Genomic DNA, 18,078 nt, shown 5'->3' with positions numbered 1-18,078 from the left:
TGTCTAGTAGAGGATGTGTGAAGGCTACAGTATGTCTAGTAGAGGATGTGTGAAGGCTACATTATGTTAGTAGAGGATGTGTGAAGGCTACAGTATGTTAGTAGAGGATGTGTGAAGGCTACAGTTTATTAGTAGAGGATGTGTGAAGTCTACAGTATGTCTAGTAGAGGATTTGTGAAGACTACAGTATGTCTAGTAGAGGATGTGTGAAGGCTACAGTATGTCTAGTAGAGGATGTGTGAAGTCTACAGTATGTTAGTGGAGGATGTGTGAAGGCTACAGTATGTCTAGTAGAGGATATGTGAAGGCTACATTATGTTAGTAGAGGATGTGTGAAGGCTACATTATGTTAGTAGAGGATGTGTGAAGGCTACAGTATGTTAGTGGAGGATGTGTGAAGACTACAGTATGTCTAGTAGAGGATGTGTGAAGGCTACATTATGTTAGTAGAGGATGTGTGAAGGCTACAGTATGTCTAGTAGAGGATGTGTGAAGGCTACAGTATGTTAGTAGAGGATGTGTGAAGGCTACATTATGTTAGTAGAGGATGTGTGAAGGCTACAGTATGTTAGTAGATGATGTGTGAAGGCTACAGTATGTCTAGTAGAGGATGTGTGAAGGCTACAGTGTGTCTAGTAGAGGATGTGTGAAGGCTACAGTATGTCTAGTAGAGGATGTGTGAAGGCTACAGTATGTCTAGTAGAGGATGTGTGAAGGCTACATTATGTCTAGTAGTGGATGTGTGAAGGCTACAGTATGTTAGTAGAGGACGTGTGAAGGCTACAGTATGTGTAGTTAACTCAGTTCCTAGGTCTTATCTTAGAATAACCATCAGTCTTTATTTGACACCTGAAAACCTGAAGATGAATGATTCCATCTTCACTTATTTACTTAATTTCCTTCAACAACAACAAAAACACGATAGCCCAAAGACGAATCCCGTGATAACAACTTTATTTACATGAACAACTGATGACCAGACAGACCACCGGGACAAAGATGTGAATACAGAGGGGTACAAAAGAATCCCTGAAAAACAAGCAGCCAGACTCTAGTCATGTGTTAACAAATGACCCCATATCCATCTCTGGTGACCAGAGGCCATTCGGTTTCCTCTCCTCCACAATGCAACACAATTCTGCCAAAACAGGCTCACGTGGAGCACTATAAGGAGTATTAATTTCAGAACACCCAGCTGACATGAGCGATACCAACCACCATATAATCTGACTGAATACTAATCTGATTTAATACTGAATGCATCATCGTCTCATGTATTTAAGATCTGTTGTTGTGTCCATAAATGTTAACTACCAGCAGTTTTTAAATGAGTCTTTTGAAGATTTAAAAACATCCCCAATATGGTGTTGTTATAATTCAGTAGCAGTAACATTGAAAATGTTTTTTTGCAGTGGTAGCATAAAGGACTGTAACATAAAACTATAAAAACAATACATTCAATAGCTCCCTTTTTCAGAAACATTTTCTTCATTTTCAGAATAATATTTTTCATCATCCCTTATTAATGGATATGTCACTGTTCCTGTGTATGAGTTACAGTAAACGCAGGCAGCAGTATTCTTCTTCCATAGCTACCTCACTTCCTGTGGCTGTCAAAGCCCATTTCCTGAATGCCTGCAGCATTGCCATGGTGACACCCCTTCCTTTAAAATTGTGTAAAAGCCCTTACCCATGTGGTAAGCAGTGCTCTAAAACAAATCTCTTAGAAAGTGAGAAGATCATTCAGCTATAGAAAGTATGGTTAGAAAATTACAATTAGAAAAGTACAGGTTGTTCAAGAGTTCTCTTACATAAATATTTGCTCTGAGGGTAGGCTATAAAAAGGCTTAGGTTTACAACCAAGGTCAGAATAATACAGTAAAATATGTCAGAATTTATGTAATGATGTAAATTCAGATTTTTAAAATTAAATGCACTTTATATAAGTGTCTCCATCTTAACCTCTGGTATTTGTTGCGCATCAATCACATTCTAGTAAACATTAAAAGGTGACATCCCATCTACCTGACAGTCAAAAGTGTTGTACTTGGCACTAGAGTGCAGTAAGCCCTTACAAATAATGTAGCAGTAAATGTTGTGTTCAAACGGACTGTAGGTTGCCCCTTGATGACAGGTCTCACAAATCACTCTGGCATCAATACATATGACAGGGTTGCATTCAAGTACCACAAAATAGGGGTAGTTATGAAACTGTTGCAAAGCCATTGGCTTGGGGTAGTGAACTTCTTTAGTGACATTACATTCAACGATGAATAAATAAAAGGTGTGTCTGTACAAACTGAAAGTTTTTCATTTTCTGTACAACAAAAGTGCTGCACGTCCAAGCATACCTGCAGGGTGACATTTAGACTAGTTAACCTTTGAACTTCCATGGTTCCTGATCGTCCGCTGTCGTCCCCTCCTTCGCCTTTCCACTCAAAATGTCCGCTCTTTGGCTTCCCACGATATGTGCCTCACCTCATCCGTTCATCCTCGCATCATACCTAGAGAAAACAAAGCACTTTTAATATGGGAATAGTGTATCCTACAACATAAAAGTAAAATTGTAATAACTTCTAGGCTATATAGCTCTCGAGAACCCAGTCACTCACTCTCGGATGCTGTCGGGAATCTGCAGGCGTTCCATGGGGATGTACTCGGACAGCTCCTGCAGGCTGTGAATGAAGCGGATCTTCCGGCTGAACTTCTCACTGTGGAGGGCACAGAGGTCAGAGGTTAGAGTGAACATCAGCACGGTCAAGGAACAGGCATATGCTGTAGCTAGATCTTCACAACAGATGGAGTGGGACTCGTTGAATCAGTGGGACTCGTTGAATCAGTGTGACTCGTTGAATCAGTGGGACTCGTTGAATCAGTGGGACTCGTTGAATCATCTTCTGAGGACTGACGTGCTTAAAATGAAATATGACTTGAATGGTTCTGCTCACCTGATGAAAGGCTTGACGACAGTGATGAGTGCTTTGATGTACCAGGCAGGGTGGACTACAAAGAGTCCCTTCAGATCCTTCCTCAACCTGCGAGGAGAACCATCACCATGACTCCACAGACATTACATTTACATGACTCATTTAGTCCGCATTTTTCAGAGTGAGTTACAACACGTGTCAAATCCGTAGGCTGAAACAACCACATGATATGAGTAACACCGTTGCTGAGGCAGATTCTCTGGATGGGACACGGTGAACGTCTGTGATTTCGTAAACAAACCCCTAGGGATGGGCAGAAACCTGACGTCAAGGTCTGTTTCTCTGAGTCACATGAACAAAATCATTCACTTAGACTCCTCAGTAAACACCAACCTTATTTGAGTTCAATACAAGAAGAATGTTCATCCTATCTGTAGTTCTCCTCTTAATGCCTTGGGAAGAGTGCCATGATATACAGCTTTGAGACCTGACTCTTATGATATGATTCAAAAGCTCACGGTCGCATAGCAACAGCATTTTCCTTCCTCCAAATTGAGCATGTGAGGTAACGTCTGAGGGCTGGTTTTCTCAAAGACACCAGTGTCTGGAAATAGGTCTGGTTTCGTCCAAGTTCTTAAAGAAGACATGCTACAGATGGAGGATCTAAATTGGATCACCCTGTTGCAGTATAACATTCCAGCAATGCAGGACATTTTTAACGTAGTGTATTTGAGGTATAAAAAGGCTTTTAAAGTTTGGAATTTCCACTTTAAAATACCGACTTGATTTTCCCTTACGAAAAATGTATCAACCCCTACACAAATGTCCATTAATTCTAATCCACATAATAATTCACATTTCCTGTTGCTTCAAGATAATTTTCCAATGTAGCAAACTGGCTCAAATTAAGATCCTACATCTGTACCTTTGGCACTATAATTCCCTAAAGCAGGGTTTCCCAAACTCGGTCCTGGAACCCCCCCCCCCCGGGTGCAACTTTTGTTTTTTGACCTAGCACTACACAGCTGATTCAAATAATCAAAGCTTGATGATGAGTTGGTTATTTGAATCAGCTGTGTAGTGCTAGGGCAAAAAACAAAACGTGCACCCAAGTTTGGGAAACCCCGCCCTAACATATACCAAGAGCAAGATGATGGTCAACCTGAAGTTTTTCATGAATATTGTCTTCCATTGGGAGGCCACTGTGGTGCTTTATGTATGGGAATGTTATGTTGTGGAGTGTGGCCACTGGCCAGGCATGCAGAGACTGAACACTGAGCTGCCTTTATATGGACTATGGAAACATCTCAGTGATAAGGAGGACTACATCACAGTAGAACCAACAGAACAGATACAGTATGTGACAACTGGCAGAAACACCGACACTCTCTGATATACTTTTGTAAACGCACACACGTATTTGTATTATTGATATTGATTATTGTACTGCAATGTTGAGGGAGCCAGCAAACAAGCATTTCACTGCACCTTTTATACCTGCTGGAAACTGTACGTGAAGAATACTATTTGATTTTGATTTGGCACATGCACAACCTGCAGGGGTCAGAGGTTATCTGAGGAATGTCCAGAGGGGGCACTTCCCTGTGGTAGAGCTCCTCACAGCCCTGAATCATTACACTACCCTGTTGGAGAGATCCTCATAGCCCTGAATCATTACACTACCCTGTTGGAGAGATCCTCACAGCCCTGAATCATTACACTATCCTGTTGGAGAGATCCTCATAGCCCTGAATCATTACACTACCCTGTTGGAGAGATCCTCACAGCCTTGAGTCACTACAGCATTCCTGTGATATTTCATACGAGGGGCGGAGAAGCAGAGCTAGGACAGGAATAAGAGCCCTCCCATTACGTCCTCCCATTCTGTCCAATACCTGGAACACAGCAGTGCTATACAGAGAACCATAGGGACACTTGGCCCCTCCTCTGGACTCTTTCAGTACAACAAGAGAGGGAACCTTGTGAGAGAAAGAGCAAGAGGAACGTACTGTACCTTCTGTCAATGGAGGTGTAACACTGTCGCAGCCATTTGATGGCGGGCATCTTATTCCTGGGTGCCATGCTGCACAGGTACACCATGACATAGCCTTCTGACACCATCAGGTCCAGCGTCCCCACTATGTACCTGCACCGTACACACACACAAACCCAAATAATAAACAATAAAGTACTTTGATTGTCATCTTGAATTGAGTCCTCAACACCATTTGGTGTTTGTCCGTCTACACTGACCTGAAGAGATTGTCCATGACGTACTCATAGTTCTCCACCGTGTTCTCTGGTAGGTAACAGGAGGAGAACATGATGATGGCATTCATAGCCTGCCCGTAGTAACCTAGGAAACCCATAGGCATACCTAATGAGATACAGCATATAGAATTACATAGTGAAGAATGACAAGTTCCAACTGTGGAAGTATAGACAGAGTACATGTTGAATGTCCTCTACTAGTATAGTGTTAAGTACTGCTTAAGCAGTAGCTAATGGGGATCCTAATAAAATAAGGCAAATGGATTTCTGTTTGAACTCTCTGTTGTTGTTTGACATCATGATGAGGTAACTTGATTGGGCCCAGTAAAGCTATTCATAAAAGAGATACAATCTCATAGTCAAAGGAAGCCATCCTCCTCAACCTAACATACAATTATTTTAGGGGTATATACAGTAATATATAGATGGATTCACACTGAGTATACCAAACATTAGGAACACCTTCCTAATATTGAGTTGCACCCCCACCCCATTTTACCCTCAGAACAGCCTCAATTTGTCGGGGCATGGACTCTACAAGGTGTCGAACGCGTTCCAGAGGGATGCTGGCCCATGTTGACTCCAATGCTTCCTACAGTTGTGTCAAGTTGGCTGGATGTCCTTTGTGTGGTGGACCATTTTTGATACACACAGGAAACTGTTGAGCATGAAAAACCCAACAGCATTGCAATTGTTGACACAAACCGGTGCGCCTGGCACCTACTACCATACCCTGTTCAAAGGCACTTAAATATTTTGTCTTGCCCATTCACACTCTGAATGGCACAAATACACAATCTATGTCTCAATTGTTCCAAGACTTCTTAAACCTGTCTCCTCCCCTTCATCTTCACTGATTGAAGGTGATTTAACAAGTGACATCAATAAGGGATCATAGCTTTTACCTGGATTCACCTGGTCAGTCTATGTCATGGAAAGAACAGTTCTTAATGTTTTGTATATCAGATAGAATTACATAGTGCAACTGAAAATCATTCCCTTTCACTGAGGCCTGTCATTTTCAGCAAATGCATATAGTGGGAGCTACACAACAGATGCTGTGCCATATGGACTCAGCTGGATTTAGTTATGGAAGCGTTGATTTTACAGGCTGATCAAAGTAGCTACTTGACAGTCAGCTTCAGCTGTCTCACCTCCGTGGGACAGCACCTGGAGGTATGGCTCCAGGACACTCATGTTGACGTGGTACTCCTGTCCTGCCACGCAGAACCTTCTCCAGCGGCGCCCCCTGTTGTCCACCTGGTCTAGCTCCATGGAGCCCATCTCTGCCTGCTCCATCACCGTGGTGCCTGAGACACCATCCTCCCCCCGGCCCAGCCGCGGCAGGTCATCTGGGGGGGTCATCAGAGGTCAGATGAAGGTCAAGAATAGCGGGATTAGATTGTGCAAGCATCATACCATTCCATTTCAGAACGGAATTCAGAATTATAAAATGGAATGGAAGAATACTATGTTCCAAATTGGAATTTCTCTCTCTTGCTCTCTTGCTCTCTCGCTCTCTCACACTCACTCTTTTTCTCTCTCTTTCTCTCTCTCTGTTTTCTGACCTCCCACTCCAGTTCATGCTACCCCCACACCGCTTCTGTCTCTCTCCCCACCCCCATACCACCCCCTCTCGCTTTCACCCTCCCACTCCAGTTCGTGCATGCAGTCTCTCTCCCACACCCCTCTCCCCACTGTCCCCATCCCCTCTTCTCTCACCCTCCCACTCCAGTTCGTGTCCCCTCTCTCACCCTCCCACTCCAGTTCGTGCATGCTGTCAGGGAAGTTGCAGGACTCGCTGTCTGAGGGCGTCTCCAGGGCCTCCAGGTTGATGTCCAGGTCCGTGTCGTCTTCGTCGGGTGAGAGAGCGGCGGCGGAGTACCCGGTGTCCCCCGACTTCACACTGCGGTCTGCTGAGTCGGTGCGGGACAGGGTCAGGCTGAGGGTGGGCGCCACCAGACGCTTCTTCCTTATGGGGTTTCCTGAAAGGGCCAGGCTGGTGGGTGGAGCTGGGGGAGTGGCACACACAGGTATTGTGGGATATGGTACAGTACTTTAGGAATAAGGCCTTTGCAGACATATGGGTATTAGGGATTTACCTGGTCTCTCTGCATTTTCTCCTGGGGTCTCAGGACTATGGGCATCTTCAGGAAGCGGTCTAGGGGGAAAATACAAAATACCTGAAAAAGCATAGAACTGCTTTCTTACCTGGTCATAACCAAAAATCATTCTTTGCAGGGACCTAAAATATTGTTTAAGATTTTCATGGTGAACAGGCTGGGGTTTACAGGTCATGTGGTCAGGGGGGTAAGGTTAAAGGTCAGGGTTAGGTTTGTCTCTGACCTGGGGAACTCCTCATCCTGCCATTCCTCCCTCAGCTCCATGTCCTGGATGTAGGGAGCAGCCTTCGCCCCCTCTGGACTCCTAAACAACAGACAGCATATCACAGTACATTCAATAGTCTTCAAATGCTTTGCTGTACATGCTGTAATAATCAAAAGGTTCAACAACAGTCTATAGTCCTAAAGAGCTCAAATAAGACAAAGTCTGACACTGATGAAGGCCACTGCCCAAACGCGTGTACCATGTTTTTAACGTGATGATGCCAAATTAATAAAGTCTTATTTGTAAAGTGTCTGTCAAACATTACGCACGAATCGCAAGGTCGAATCATTGAAATATGTTCATTGGTCACCAGGGGAGAACGACTGCCCCCTCTCATTGAAGCCACAGAAGTTCAAGGAGGATTGTGGTACTGCAGGCATTGTTAGCAGAAAACAGGATTATAGGAATGGGCATTTGACATTTTTTGACTGTTCTAGTACTCGCACAATTTATTTTCAAGTACTTCAATGGAGAAATATATTATTTTTTTTTAGAGCACAAGGCTCTCAGTGGAAAAAAAGATGTGTGCATTTATCTATATGCCAACAGTGCGCAACAATACCTAATTTATCAAAACCATTAGTGCTATTTAAGATTCATTTATTGAAACCGTAATATCAACTGGTTATATAATATTGTGGAACACAATCTTCAAATAGGCAGTAACCTCAGCAGTGCATAGAATGGCATAGCCTTGTTTAGTTAATTTAGCAGACAAGACACTCTTACTTCCCAAGCCCTTATCATGGTCAAGACACACCTATTTTATAGTTTTTTTTTAAAACATGATGTAATATAATAAATAGAATAGAATATTTTTCCAAATGAAAAAAGCTGCCAATGCGAAGTGATGCGCATCTCGCGTCAAGGGCAGTTATTCTCAAAGAGTGATCATTTGAAACGGGGCTCAATTTGGCAAGTTGAACGACTATTTTTTTCAGGGTTACAAACTAAAATCAGTCTTCTTTTCGATATACAGATGTTCATTTTAGTTTATTCTGACTGTTCTTTGTAATTTTCCAAATGGATTAACAATTCCACATTGAACACTAAATGGTGATGATATTTTTGGTGAGTAGGCCTATGTTTAATGATTCTGATGAAAATACGCTCTTTGTCTTTATCAAACTAATGTTTTTGTATATTTTCAGTGTGGAACCTGTCTATGTTTAGGGGGGTTATGGCCTAGGCTAACCAATTCTAAATGGCACTAGCAGTTCACAAAGTAGCCTAAGCCGAAAATAGACGGAAGGCAATCATTCAAAAACTGCAGCTCATTGTTGGAACACATATTTTCGTACCTCAATCAACCAGTCCATTTTGAATTTGTGATAAAACTGTCGTCATTTGGCAAGGAATGTAGATTGTGTTAGATACGTTTTTATATACATTTCTGTAGGTTTAACTGGAGCTTGTGTGGGCACTCAGCACGTGTGTGTGGAGGGAATGTTCGGAATGCAATTGAGTAAATGAAACACAGAGGGGAAAGGGAATTTAGGGAGAAGAACTGTGTGATGCTTGGCTTGGTTTCTTTTTTGTCAAAGCAAATTTTTCACTTGCCATTTCAGGCTGGCACAAAGCACATTCCATAATTTTTTTTACATCTCTGGTTAAGATCGAGTTTTGACATCCATTCGAGTACTTGAGTACTCGATTACTCATGCCCAAGCCCTACCCTATTATAGTCAATAGAAAAATTGCAATCTTCGTGGTCAATCTTTGTGTAAAAAATTATAATAATTGCTTCTAATAGGCTACACCAGATGTATGTCCTTAAACAGATTATTTTAAAATCACACACAGAAGAAGTTATCAGGATGATGTAGTTGTTAATGGCAGCATGCAGTACCCCGGTCGGCCTTCAACTTGAGTGACTCAATGAGAGGTGGCAGCACAGACATCAATGAGCTATCAAGTCTTCACATAGGAATGAATGGTGTCACGTAATTGATGGCTTTGTCCATTCATATATACTGAAACTAAAGCCAATAGACAGACCCAGGGGATTTCTGCTGCGTGTGCAAACATGACCAAAATCTATTTGACACTAGACCCCATGCTCATACAGCTACATTGGTCCTCTAAGAGAAACAAGGGAGACATGCCAAGTTGACACAAAGACAAATCCCTATACTGTTCAGCTTCAAAGAGCAGCTTCTTCAGCTGTTGGGACAGTGCACCTGTTGCATTGCTCTATGTCAGAGCCGCTTCCGCATACACTCCTGCAAGCTAGCACCCCCCCCCCCCACACACACACACACACACACACGCACACACTGAGAAGGGTCCTCCAGTTCTCCCTCACCTCACTCCAGTGCTCAGAGAGTACACGGACAGACTCACACAACCAACCCAGTCTGACACAATCACGTCCAAGTGCAGCAGAGAGAGAGAGAGAAAAACTCACAATGCAGAAGCTTGCAACTTGTCTTACTCCAAATGTGTCCTCTGGCTGTCATTGGTCTAGAGACTGCCTCTGCCAGTGGACACACTTGACAAGGTTTCAGGACCACTACAAGAGTCAAACAGCACCCTCTGTGACTGTGCTTCCAGTACTCCATGGAAGAGTGGTTCACAAAGTGGCCAAACCCTTAGACCCACCAGCTGCCTGCATAGTGCATGTCCCCTATGCACATAAGTATGTCTGCTGACCACTTCCCTATATTACTTTTACGTTTCATTAGTGCTCACCTGTCATATGAATTATACTTTACAGACAGTAAAGGAACTTGGGCTTTAAAGTAATGATGTTCATATAGAATCACACTGTAAAGACATACAGATAAAGAATAGAGACTCATTTGCAAACTGTCATAAAGGGGGATAGTCTTTGTTTAGAAGACCACCAGCTGTCACTTTAAAATTAAAACAGAGTGATAAGCAAATGCTACATGCACCTCATAAGTTGACAAAGATAAAATATTATAATATTTCCAATTGTAGGCCCAACATAGAAAGAAATTAAGAATCGTGAAACTACAGTAAGTTTATCCATATATCTTAAGCACTTTTAGTGTCATTACACAGTATTAACATGTAGTAAACTAACTTTGTGCACCTGTATTCAAGCCGTTAACTGGATTATACAGTGCTTTCACATCAGCTTTCCGTCTCCAACAACCTAGTTCTACTGTAGTTACACAATGCCTTTGTAAATAAAGATAAAGACACAGAGATACACAAAGCAACGGAGCATAGCCTACCTTTCGCACTTTCCTTTGTATAAACGCGCACTCATCCAGACATCATTATTAAAAGATGAGCTAAAAAAAACGTTCAATGATCAAGACGATAAGTAATTTAAAAGTCGTCAATTGTAAACACTCCGACGTTCGCACAAGTGCGGTGTTCTGACGACCTACCCACACAGCAAACAATATATTAGCTTAGCCAATCAGAGGGCTTTGTACGTGCTCGGCTGGTGACACGGTCACCACACCTGAGTGAGTGAGGACTTCCTGATCTATAACTCAATGCAACTTGTAAACATATCAAAATGAGCAGATCCATATGAGATAAATATTACACGTAAATGGATTATCTCAATACAGCAAAGTGTCTCAAACTCTTACCACACTGAAAGGAAACACATTTGGGCAGCAATAACAGTTCCTGTTACTCAACTATCATAAAAAATGGTATTGCCTTCTCCTGATTTTTTTTTTTTAAGAGAATGACACATCAATAGATCTCTCAAGAGCCTGTATGTCTATGGCTTGATGAGTCAACCCAGCTGAACTCATGACAGTAAGGTTTAGCTGCGTTGGATGGTGAGATGTGCTCTGAGTATAAACTCATTATCTATTTAATCCTTTAAAATTTGGGCGTCTCATTATGACGTGCTCATTGTGGCACTGAATACCCTGAAAATCTTGTTTGGGTTCTAATCTTCAAGGAGTATGTTGGCTACTGTCCTATATATTGAGCATGTGTGATGCATTTATAATCTATTGTAATACTTTCAAAGAAAATGTACTTTAATGCATAATGATTCAAATGTATGATAAGAGGGGCTCGAATTAGACCACAGAGTTGAGTGATACATTTAATCACTTTGAAAATCCCAGACTTGGTTACACCCTGCATCCAATTCGACATCATGTTGTAATACTCAAAACCTTGGCCTATACCACAAGCATTACCATGTCAAGATCACATGCGGGCTATCTGAAAACGCAACAATAACATAACATTGACTTAACATATTACTTAGCATTTAAGCTTCTTTACCTTCTTTATGAGTTTGTCATCATAGACATTGACTGATGTGATTGGAGCATAGGGGGTTTAAAGGGTGTGTGTCTGTGTTGTAACCAACCAGTGAACAGATCTCAACCCATTTGAACACGAGGGAGACTGTGAGCGGCGCCTGAGACAGCGTTTTCCACCACCATCTCACCAAATGATGGAATTTCTCGTGGAAGAATGGTGTCGCATCACTCCAATAGCGTTCCAGACACTTGTACAACTATGCCAAGGCGCGTTGAAGCTGTTCTGGCTGCTCGTGGTGGCCCAACGCACTATTAAGACACTTTTGGTGTTTCCTTTATTTTTGGCAGTTACCTGTAGATGCGTGTAACAAAGCTGAAAAGGGTGGGAAGGGAAGACACAACCTCTGTGTTTTTGCATTGTTCTTGTTGAAGCATGCCTAGGGTGTATACTCTATCTTCCATTGTCCTCTATGTTAAGGAAACCTGATCTTGTAATGGCCACGGCCTGTTGAGGCAGTTGTTGTTGCCTCTGCCTATTGTCACGATCGTCTGAAGGAGCGGACCAATGCGCAGCGTTGCGAGTGAACATGACTTTTATTAAATAAAGTACTCACACGAGAAAACAAAACAACAGACGATACGTGAAGTCCTCTGTGACACCGACAGAACTAAGAACACTGGAACAGGAACAATAACCCACAATGCCCACAGGAAAACATGCAGTATAAATATGGCTCCCAATCAGAGATAACGAGCCGACAGCTGACACTCGTTACCTCCGATTGGGAGTCATTGACTACAACACACCACCTAGAAATATAACCCATAGACCTGCAAACATAGAAACACACCCAACAGAACTACCAACATAGAAAAACACCCAAATCCCCAACAAAACAACATACACTCTAGCTCACATACAAAAGTCCTAGAGCCAGAGTGTCACAGTACCCCCCCCTAAAGGTGCGAACTCCGGGCGCACCAGCCCACAGTCTAGGGGAGGGTCTGGGTGGGCGTCTGTCCACGGTGGCGGTTCTGCCCCTGGTCGTGGTCCCCACCCCACCTTAGTCACCAGCTTCCCTAGCCTCCTCCACATTACCCCCCCCCAACTAAACCCCACTGGGTTAAGGGGCGGCCCCGGACTAAGGGGCAGCACCGGACTAATGGGCAGTACCGGACTAAGGAGCAGTACCGGACTAAGGGGCAGTACCAGGCTAAGGGGCAGCACCGGACTAAGGGGCAGCACCAGGATAAGGGACAGCACCAGGATAAGGGACAGCACCAGGCTACGGGGCAGTACCGGACTAAGGGGCAGTACCGGACTAAGGGGCAGTACCAGGCTAAATGGCGGATCCTGGCTGGCTGGCTCTGGCGGATCCTGGCTGGACGGCTCTGGCGGATCCTGGCTGGACGGCTCTGGCGGACCCTGGCTGGACGGCTCATGGCTGGCTGACGGATCTGGCTGCTCATGGCTGGCTGACGGATCTGGCTGCTCATGGCTGGCTGACGGATCTGGCCACTCATGGCTGGCGGAAGGCTCTGGCTGATCCCGTCTGGCGGAAGACTCTGGCTGCTCCTGTCTGGCGGAAGGCTCTGGCTGATCCGGTCTGACGGAAGGCTCTGGCTGCTCCTGTCTGGCGGAAGGCACTGGCTGATCCTGTCTGGCGGAAGGCTCTGGCTGATCCTGTCTGGCGGAAGGCTCTGGCTGATCCTGTCTGGCGGAAGGCTCTGGCTGATCCTGTCTGGCGGAAGGCTCTGGCTGATCCTGTCTGGCGGAAGGCTCTGGCTGATCCTGTCTGGCGGAGAGCTCTAGCGGCTCCGGTCTGGCGGACGGCTCTGAAGGCTCATGGCAGACGGGCGGCTTTGCAGGCTCAGTACAGACGGGCAGTTCAGACGGCGTTGGGCAGACGGGCAGTTCAGACGGCGTTGGGCAGACGGGCAGTTCAGACGGCGTTGGGCAGACGGGCAGTTCAGGCGCCGTTGGGCAGACGGGCAGTTCAGACGGCGTTGGGCAGACGGGCAGTTCAGACGGCGTTGGGCAGACGGGCAGTTCAGGCGCCGTTGGGCAGACGGGCAGTTCAGACGGCGTTGGGCAGACGGGCAGTTCAGACGGCGTTGGGCAGACGGACAGTTCAGGCCCCGTTGGGCAGACGGCAGACTCTGGCCGTCTGAGGCGCACCGTAGGCCTGGTGCGTGGTGCCGGAACTGGAGGTACCGGGCTGAGGACCCGCATCTCAGGGCTAGTGCGGGGAGAAGCAACAGGGCATGCTTGACCCTGGGGACGCACCGTAGGCCTGATGCGTGGTGCCGGAACTGGAGGTACCGGGCTGAGGACACGCATCTCAGGGCTAGTGCGGGAAGCAGCAACAGGGCATGCTTGGCCCTGGGGACGCACCGTAGGCCTGATGCGTGGTGCCGGAACTGGAGGTACCGGGCTGAGGACACGCATCTCAGGGCTAGTGCGGGGAGTCGGAACAGGGCATGCTGGACCCTGGGGACTCCCATAACGCCTAGTGCGGGGAGCCGGAACAGGGCATGCTGGACCCTGGGGACTCACCTCACGCCTAGTGCGGAGAGCAGGAACAGGCCGGGCTGGGCTGGCGACGCGCACCGTATCCCTGGTGCGAGTGGCCGGAACAGGCCGGGCCGGGCTGGCGAAGCGCACCGTCTCCCTGGTGCGTGGAGTAGGAACAGGCCGGGCTGGGCTGGCGACGCGCACCGTATCCCTGGTGCGAGTGGCCGGAACAGGCCGGGCCGGGCTGGCGAAGCGCACCGTATCCCTGGTGCGAGTGACCGGAACAGGCCGGGTCGGGCTGGCGTAGCACACCGTGGACCTGGTGCTTGGAGTAGGAACAGGCCGGTCCGTACCGGGAACACACACCACTGGCCTCAACCGAGGATCAGGAACGGGCCGGACCGGACTGGCAACACACATCAGTCCTTCACGCCGTGCCACACACACTTCCCTCCTTCTACTCGCCAATGGCTCCCGTACTCCGTTAGCCTTCTCTCCTTTTCTCCCTGTGGCAGCCTCCTGCTGCCCAGTCGCCCAAACCATGTGCCCCCCCCCAAAAATTTCTTGGGGTTGCCTCTCGTCCACAGGCCTCCAGCCTCGCCTTCTTGCTGCCTCCTCATACCACCTCCTCTCGGCTTTGGCTGCCTCCAGCTCTTCACGAGGGCGGTGATATTCCTCCGGTTGTGCCCAAGGACCCTTTCCAGCCCGAATCTCCTCCCATGTCCAAAAATCCTTAGGAGGCGTCCATAACTCCTGTGTAGGTAGGTCCTGTTGCCGCTTGTTACGCTGCTTGGTCCTTTTATGGTGGGTTATTCTGTCACGATCGTCTGAAGGAGCGGACCAATGCGCAGCGTTGCGAGTGAACATGACTTTTATTAAATAAAGTACTCACACGAGAAAACAAAACAACAGACGATACGTGAAGTCCTCTGTGACACCGACAGAACTAAGAACACTGGAACAGGAACAATAACCCACAATGCCCACAGGAAAACATGCAGTATAAATATGGCTCCCAATCAGAGATAACGAGCCGACAGCTGACACTCGTTACCTCCGATTGGGAGTCATTGACTACAACACACCACCTAGAAATATAACCCATAGACCTGCAAACATAGAAACACACCCAACAGAACTACCAACATAGAAAAACACCCAAATCCCCAACAAAACAACATACACTCTAGCTCACATACAAAAGTCCTAGAGCCAGAGTGTCACACCTATAGTAAGACAAGAGTAGATAGTAGGGATTAAACTAACGCCAAGAAAGCTATTATTCAAACTCCCATTCACCAGCTCTGCCAGCATTATAGTGTCAAAATATGTTCCTTGATCAGCAAATATAGAGTTTCGCTGAGCAACTATCTTTATTTACTCCCGTTACAGCCGGTATGTAGCCTACTTCCAAAAAAGGTATATAATTTTTTTTACAAGCAACAGAAGAAAATGCCTCTTCACCTCCGGCGGATAGACTGATGACAATATTCAGAAGGGATTCGGAAGGTGACATGTTGGAGGCGACTAATGATGACATCAGAGATACAGTGCCTGTCTTTCAGTACTGCGCAGTACAAGTGTAAGACAGAGACTAAGATCAATATGTTTCATTCAAATTACCGGTATATTAATTATAGGCCTAAACCAAGGACTATCTAGTGGCATTATTACATCACCCCAGACACTGCTCGTGAATCTTGTCAACAGCTCACAAAATCCAGTGGTAGAGGTTTCCCTTTAGTCCATGTAAACCTTAGCTATAAGACAAACATTGGCAATTACTAAGCCCATGCATGAATCAAGCTTTGTCAGCTTTGCAACGCCAGCGATTCAGCACTGAGGAAGTCCCACTACTGGCCTGGTTAGTTAGAGTGGCTTGTGATTTCACATTTCTCCTTTTGGTAACCCCTGTCCATTGTCCAGAGAACAGGTCATATGACATGGAGTTTAGAGGGGGGTAAAGGAGATAGATACAACACTCACACTTCAATACTCCATCTTTCCCTCTAGCAATTGAAATTCAATACTAAATCTTTCCACTTCCACTTCCTTTTTGTTTAAGGAAACCCACACCGCTATGAGCGCCACATCACATTTGATACAAACACTGGTTGTGAAACCATGGGTTTCCACAGAATAAACTAGCATAGTGGTAGAGAAATACAGTTAAATTACTTTGTTTAATCACTTACCCATTTAGCATATACTGGTCCCCCTGGTCTGTATAGGTCCCCATATCGTCCACTCTGTGAGTGAGATCAGATGACTATCAGCACTGAATGGGCACCTCCAGGAACTAGTGTTTCTTGCAAAACAAGACAGCTGCCTCATCTGCCTCTCATGAGGAAGTCTGTTAATGTGGGTGGGTGTGTTTGTGTGCGTGTGTCTAGATATGTCAGTGAATTCACCCTCTTCATGTCCCTACAGGTTTTTCTGCATTTCACCAGGACCTGTTGTGGTTGCTTCCCTATTGCCTAAGGCTAAGCTCACCTGGGCAGCTATGGGACTTAGTCAGCAGATTGAAACATGTTTAGCTAGAGCCTCGCAGATAGAAATGCACTGCATAGAATAAACAGATACATTTATACTCTGCATAATGGAGGCTTGTCCATTCTATACATTACATTTATATCTGCAGTGTTCTCAACATTGCATCCCATTGAATGTGCCTCACTTCTCCCACAAACAGGGAGGAGTTAAGGATAAGAGGCGGTGTTCACCCTAGCAATCTTATTAGGATAAAGACCTCCTCCATTCCTGCCATTATTGAAAGAGATCGTGATACCTCACATCTCAAAATAGGGTTACTTAATGTTAGATCCCTCACTTCAAAGGCAGTCATAGTCAATGAACTAATCACTGATCATAATCTTGATGTGATTGGCCTGACTGAAACATGGCTTAAGCCTGATGAATTTGCTGTGTTAAATGAGGCCTCACCTCCTGGTTACACTAGTGACCATATTCCCCGTGCATCCCGCAAAGGCGGAGGTGTTGCTAACATTTACGATAGCAAATTTCAATTTACAAAAAAAAAAATGGCGTTTTCATCTTTTGAGCTTCTAGTCATGAAATCTATGCAGCCTACTCAATCACTTTTTATAGCTACTGTTTACAGGCCTCCTGGGCCATATACAGCGTTCCTCTCTGAGTTTCCTGAATTCCTATCAGACCTTGTAGTCATAGCAGATCATATTCTAATTTTTGGTGATTTTAATATTCACATGGAGAAGTCCACAGACCCACTCCAAAAGTCTTTCGGAGCCATTATCGACTCAGTGGGTTTTGTCCAACATGTCTCTGGACCTACTCACTGCCACAGTCATACTCTGGACCTAGTTTTGTCCCATGGAATAAATGTTGTAGATCTTAATGTTTTTCCACAAAATCCTGGACTATCGGACCACCATTTTATTACGTTTGCAATCGCAACAAATAATCTGCTCAGACCCCAACCAAGGAGCATCAAAAGTCGTGCTATAAATTCTCAGACAACACAAAAATTCATTGATGCCCTTCCAGACTCCTTCTGCCTACCCAAGGACGTCAGAGGACAAAAATCAGTTAACCACTTAACTGAGGAACTCAATTTAACCTTGCGCAATACCCTAGATGCAGTTGCACCCCTAAAAACAAAAAACATTTGTCATAAGAAACTAGCTCCCTGGTATACAGAAAATACCCGAGCTTTGAAGCAAGCTTCCAGGAAATTGGAACGGAAATGGCGCCACACCAAACTGGAAGTCTTCCGACTAGCTTGGAA

General features: G+C 45.3%; 1 protein-coding gene across 7 annotated transcripts; it reads right to left on the bottom strand.

Moving 5' to 3' along the window:
* Nucleotides 1-932: 932 nt before the first annotated feature.
* Nucleotides 933-16,712, bottom strand: LOC311118758 (bcl-2/adenovirus E1B 19 kDa-interacting protein 2-like protein). 7 transcript variants are annotated; one of them, XM_084157666.1, is made up of 10 exons: nt 16,508-16,679; nt 7,545-7,625; nt 7,301-7,359; nt 6,953-7,210; nt 6,353-6,550; nt 5,181-5,304; nt 4,942-5,073; nt 2,949-3,035; nt 2,613-2,711; nt 933-2,504 (listed from the first exon to the last, which is right to left on the bottom strand). In XM_084157666.1, the coding sequence occupies exons 1-10, from the start codon at nt 16,549-16,551 to the stop codon at nt 2,480-2,482; spliced, it is 1,107 nt and encodes a 368-aa protein (XP_084013792.1). In that variant the 5' UTR covers nt 16,552-16,679; the 3' UTR covers nt 933-2,479. The 7 variants fall into 7 exon arrangements, with proteins under 7 accessions (XP_084013792.1, XP_084013794.1, XP_084013798.1 ...); XM_084157668.1 differs by having other exon boundaries at nt 934-2,504; nt 5,181-5,283; nt 16,508-16,712; XM_084157672.1 differs by having other exon boundaries at nt 934-2,504; nt 5,181-5,283; nt 7,301-7,381; nt 16,508-16,569.
* Between the last annotated feature and the right edge of the window lie 1,366 nt (nt 16,713-18,078).

The sequence above is a fragment of the Coregonus lavaretus genome, assembly GCF_964263955.1.
Source record: "Coregonus lavaretus genome assembly, chromosome: 3".
Taxonomy (NCBI): Eukaryota; Metazoa; Chordata; class Actinopteri; order Salmoniformes; family Salmonidae; genus Coregonus; species Coregonus lavaretus.
The sequence above is the reverse complement of the archived record's forward strand: the minus strand, read 5'-3'. Positions and strand labels throughout refer to the sequence as shown.

Coding starts and splice junctions, on each gene's coding strand:
- LOC311118758 (XM_084157666.1), bottom strand. CDS start 16,551: ATGGGGACCTATACAGACCAGGGGGACCAGTATATGCTAAATGG. Junction 7,211..7,300: donor AGAAAATGCAGAGAGACCAG/GTAAATCCCTAA, acceptor CCACTCCCCCAG/CTCCACCCACCAGCCTGGCC. Junction 3,036..4,941: donor TACACCTCCATTGACAGAAG/GTACAGTACGTT, acceptor TTCTCCTCGCAG/GTTGAGGAAGGATCTGAAGG.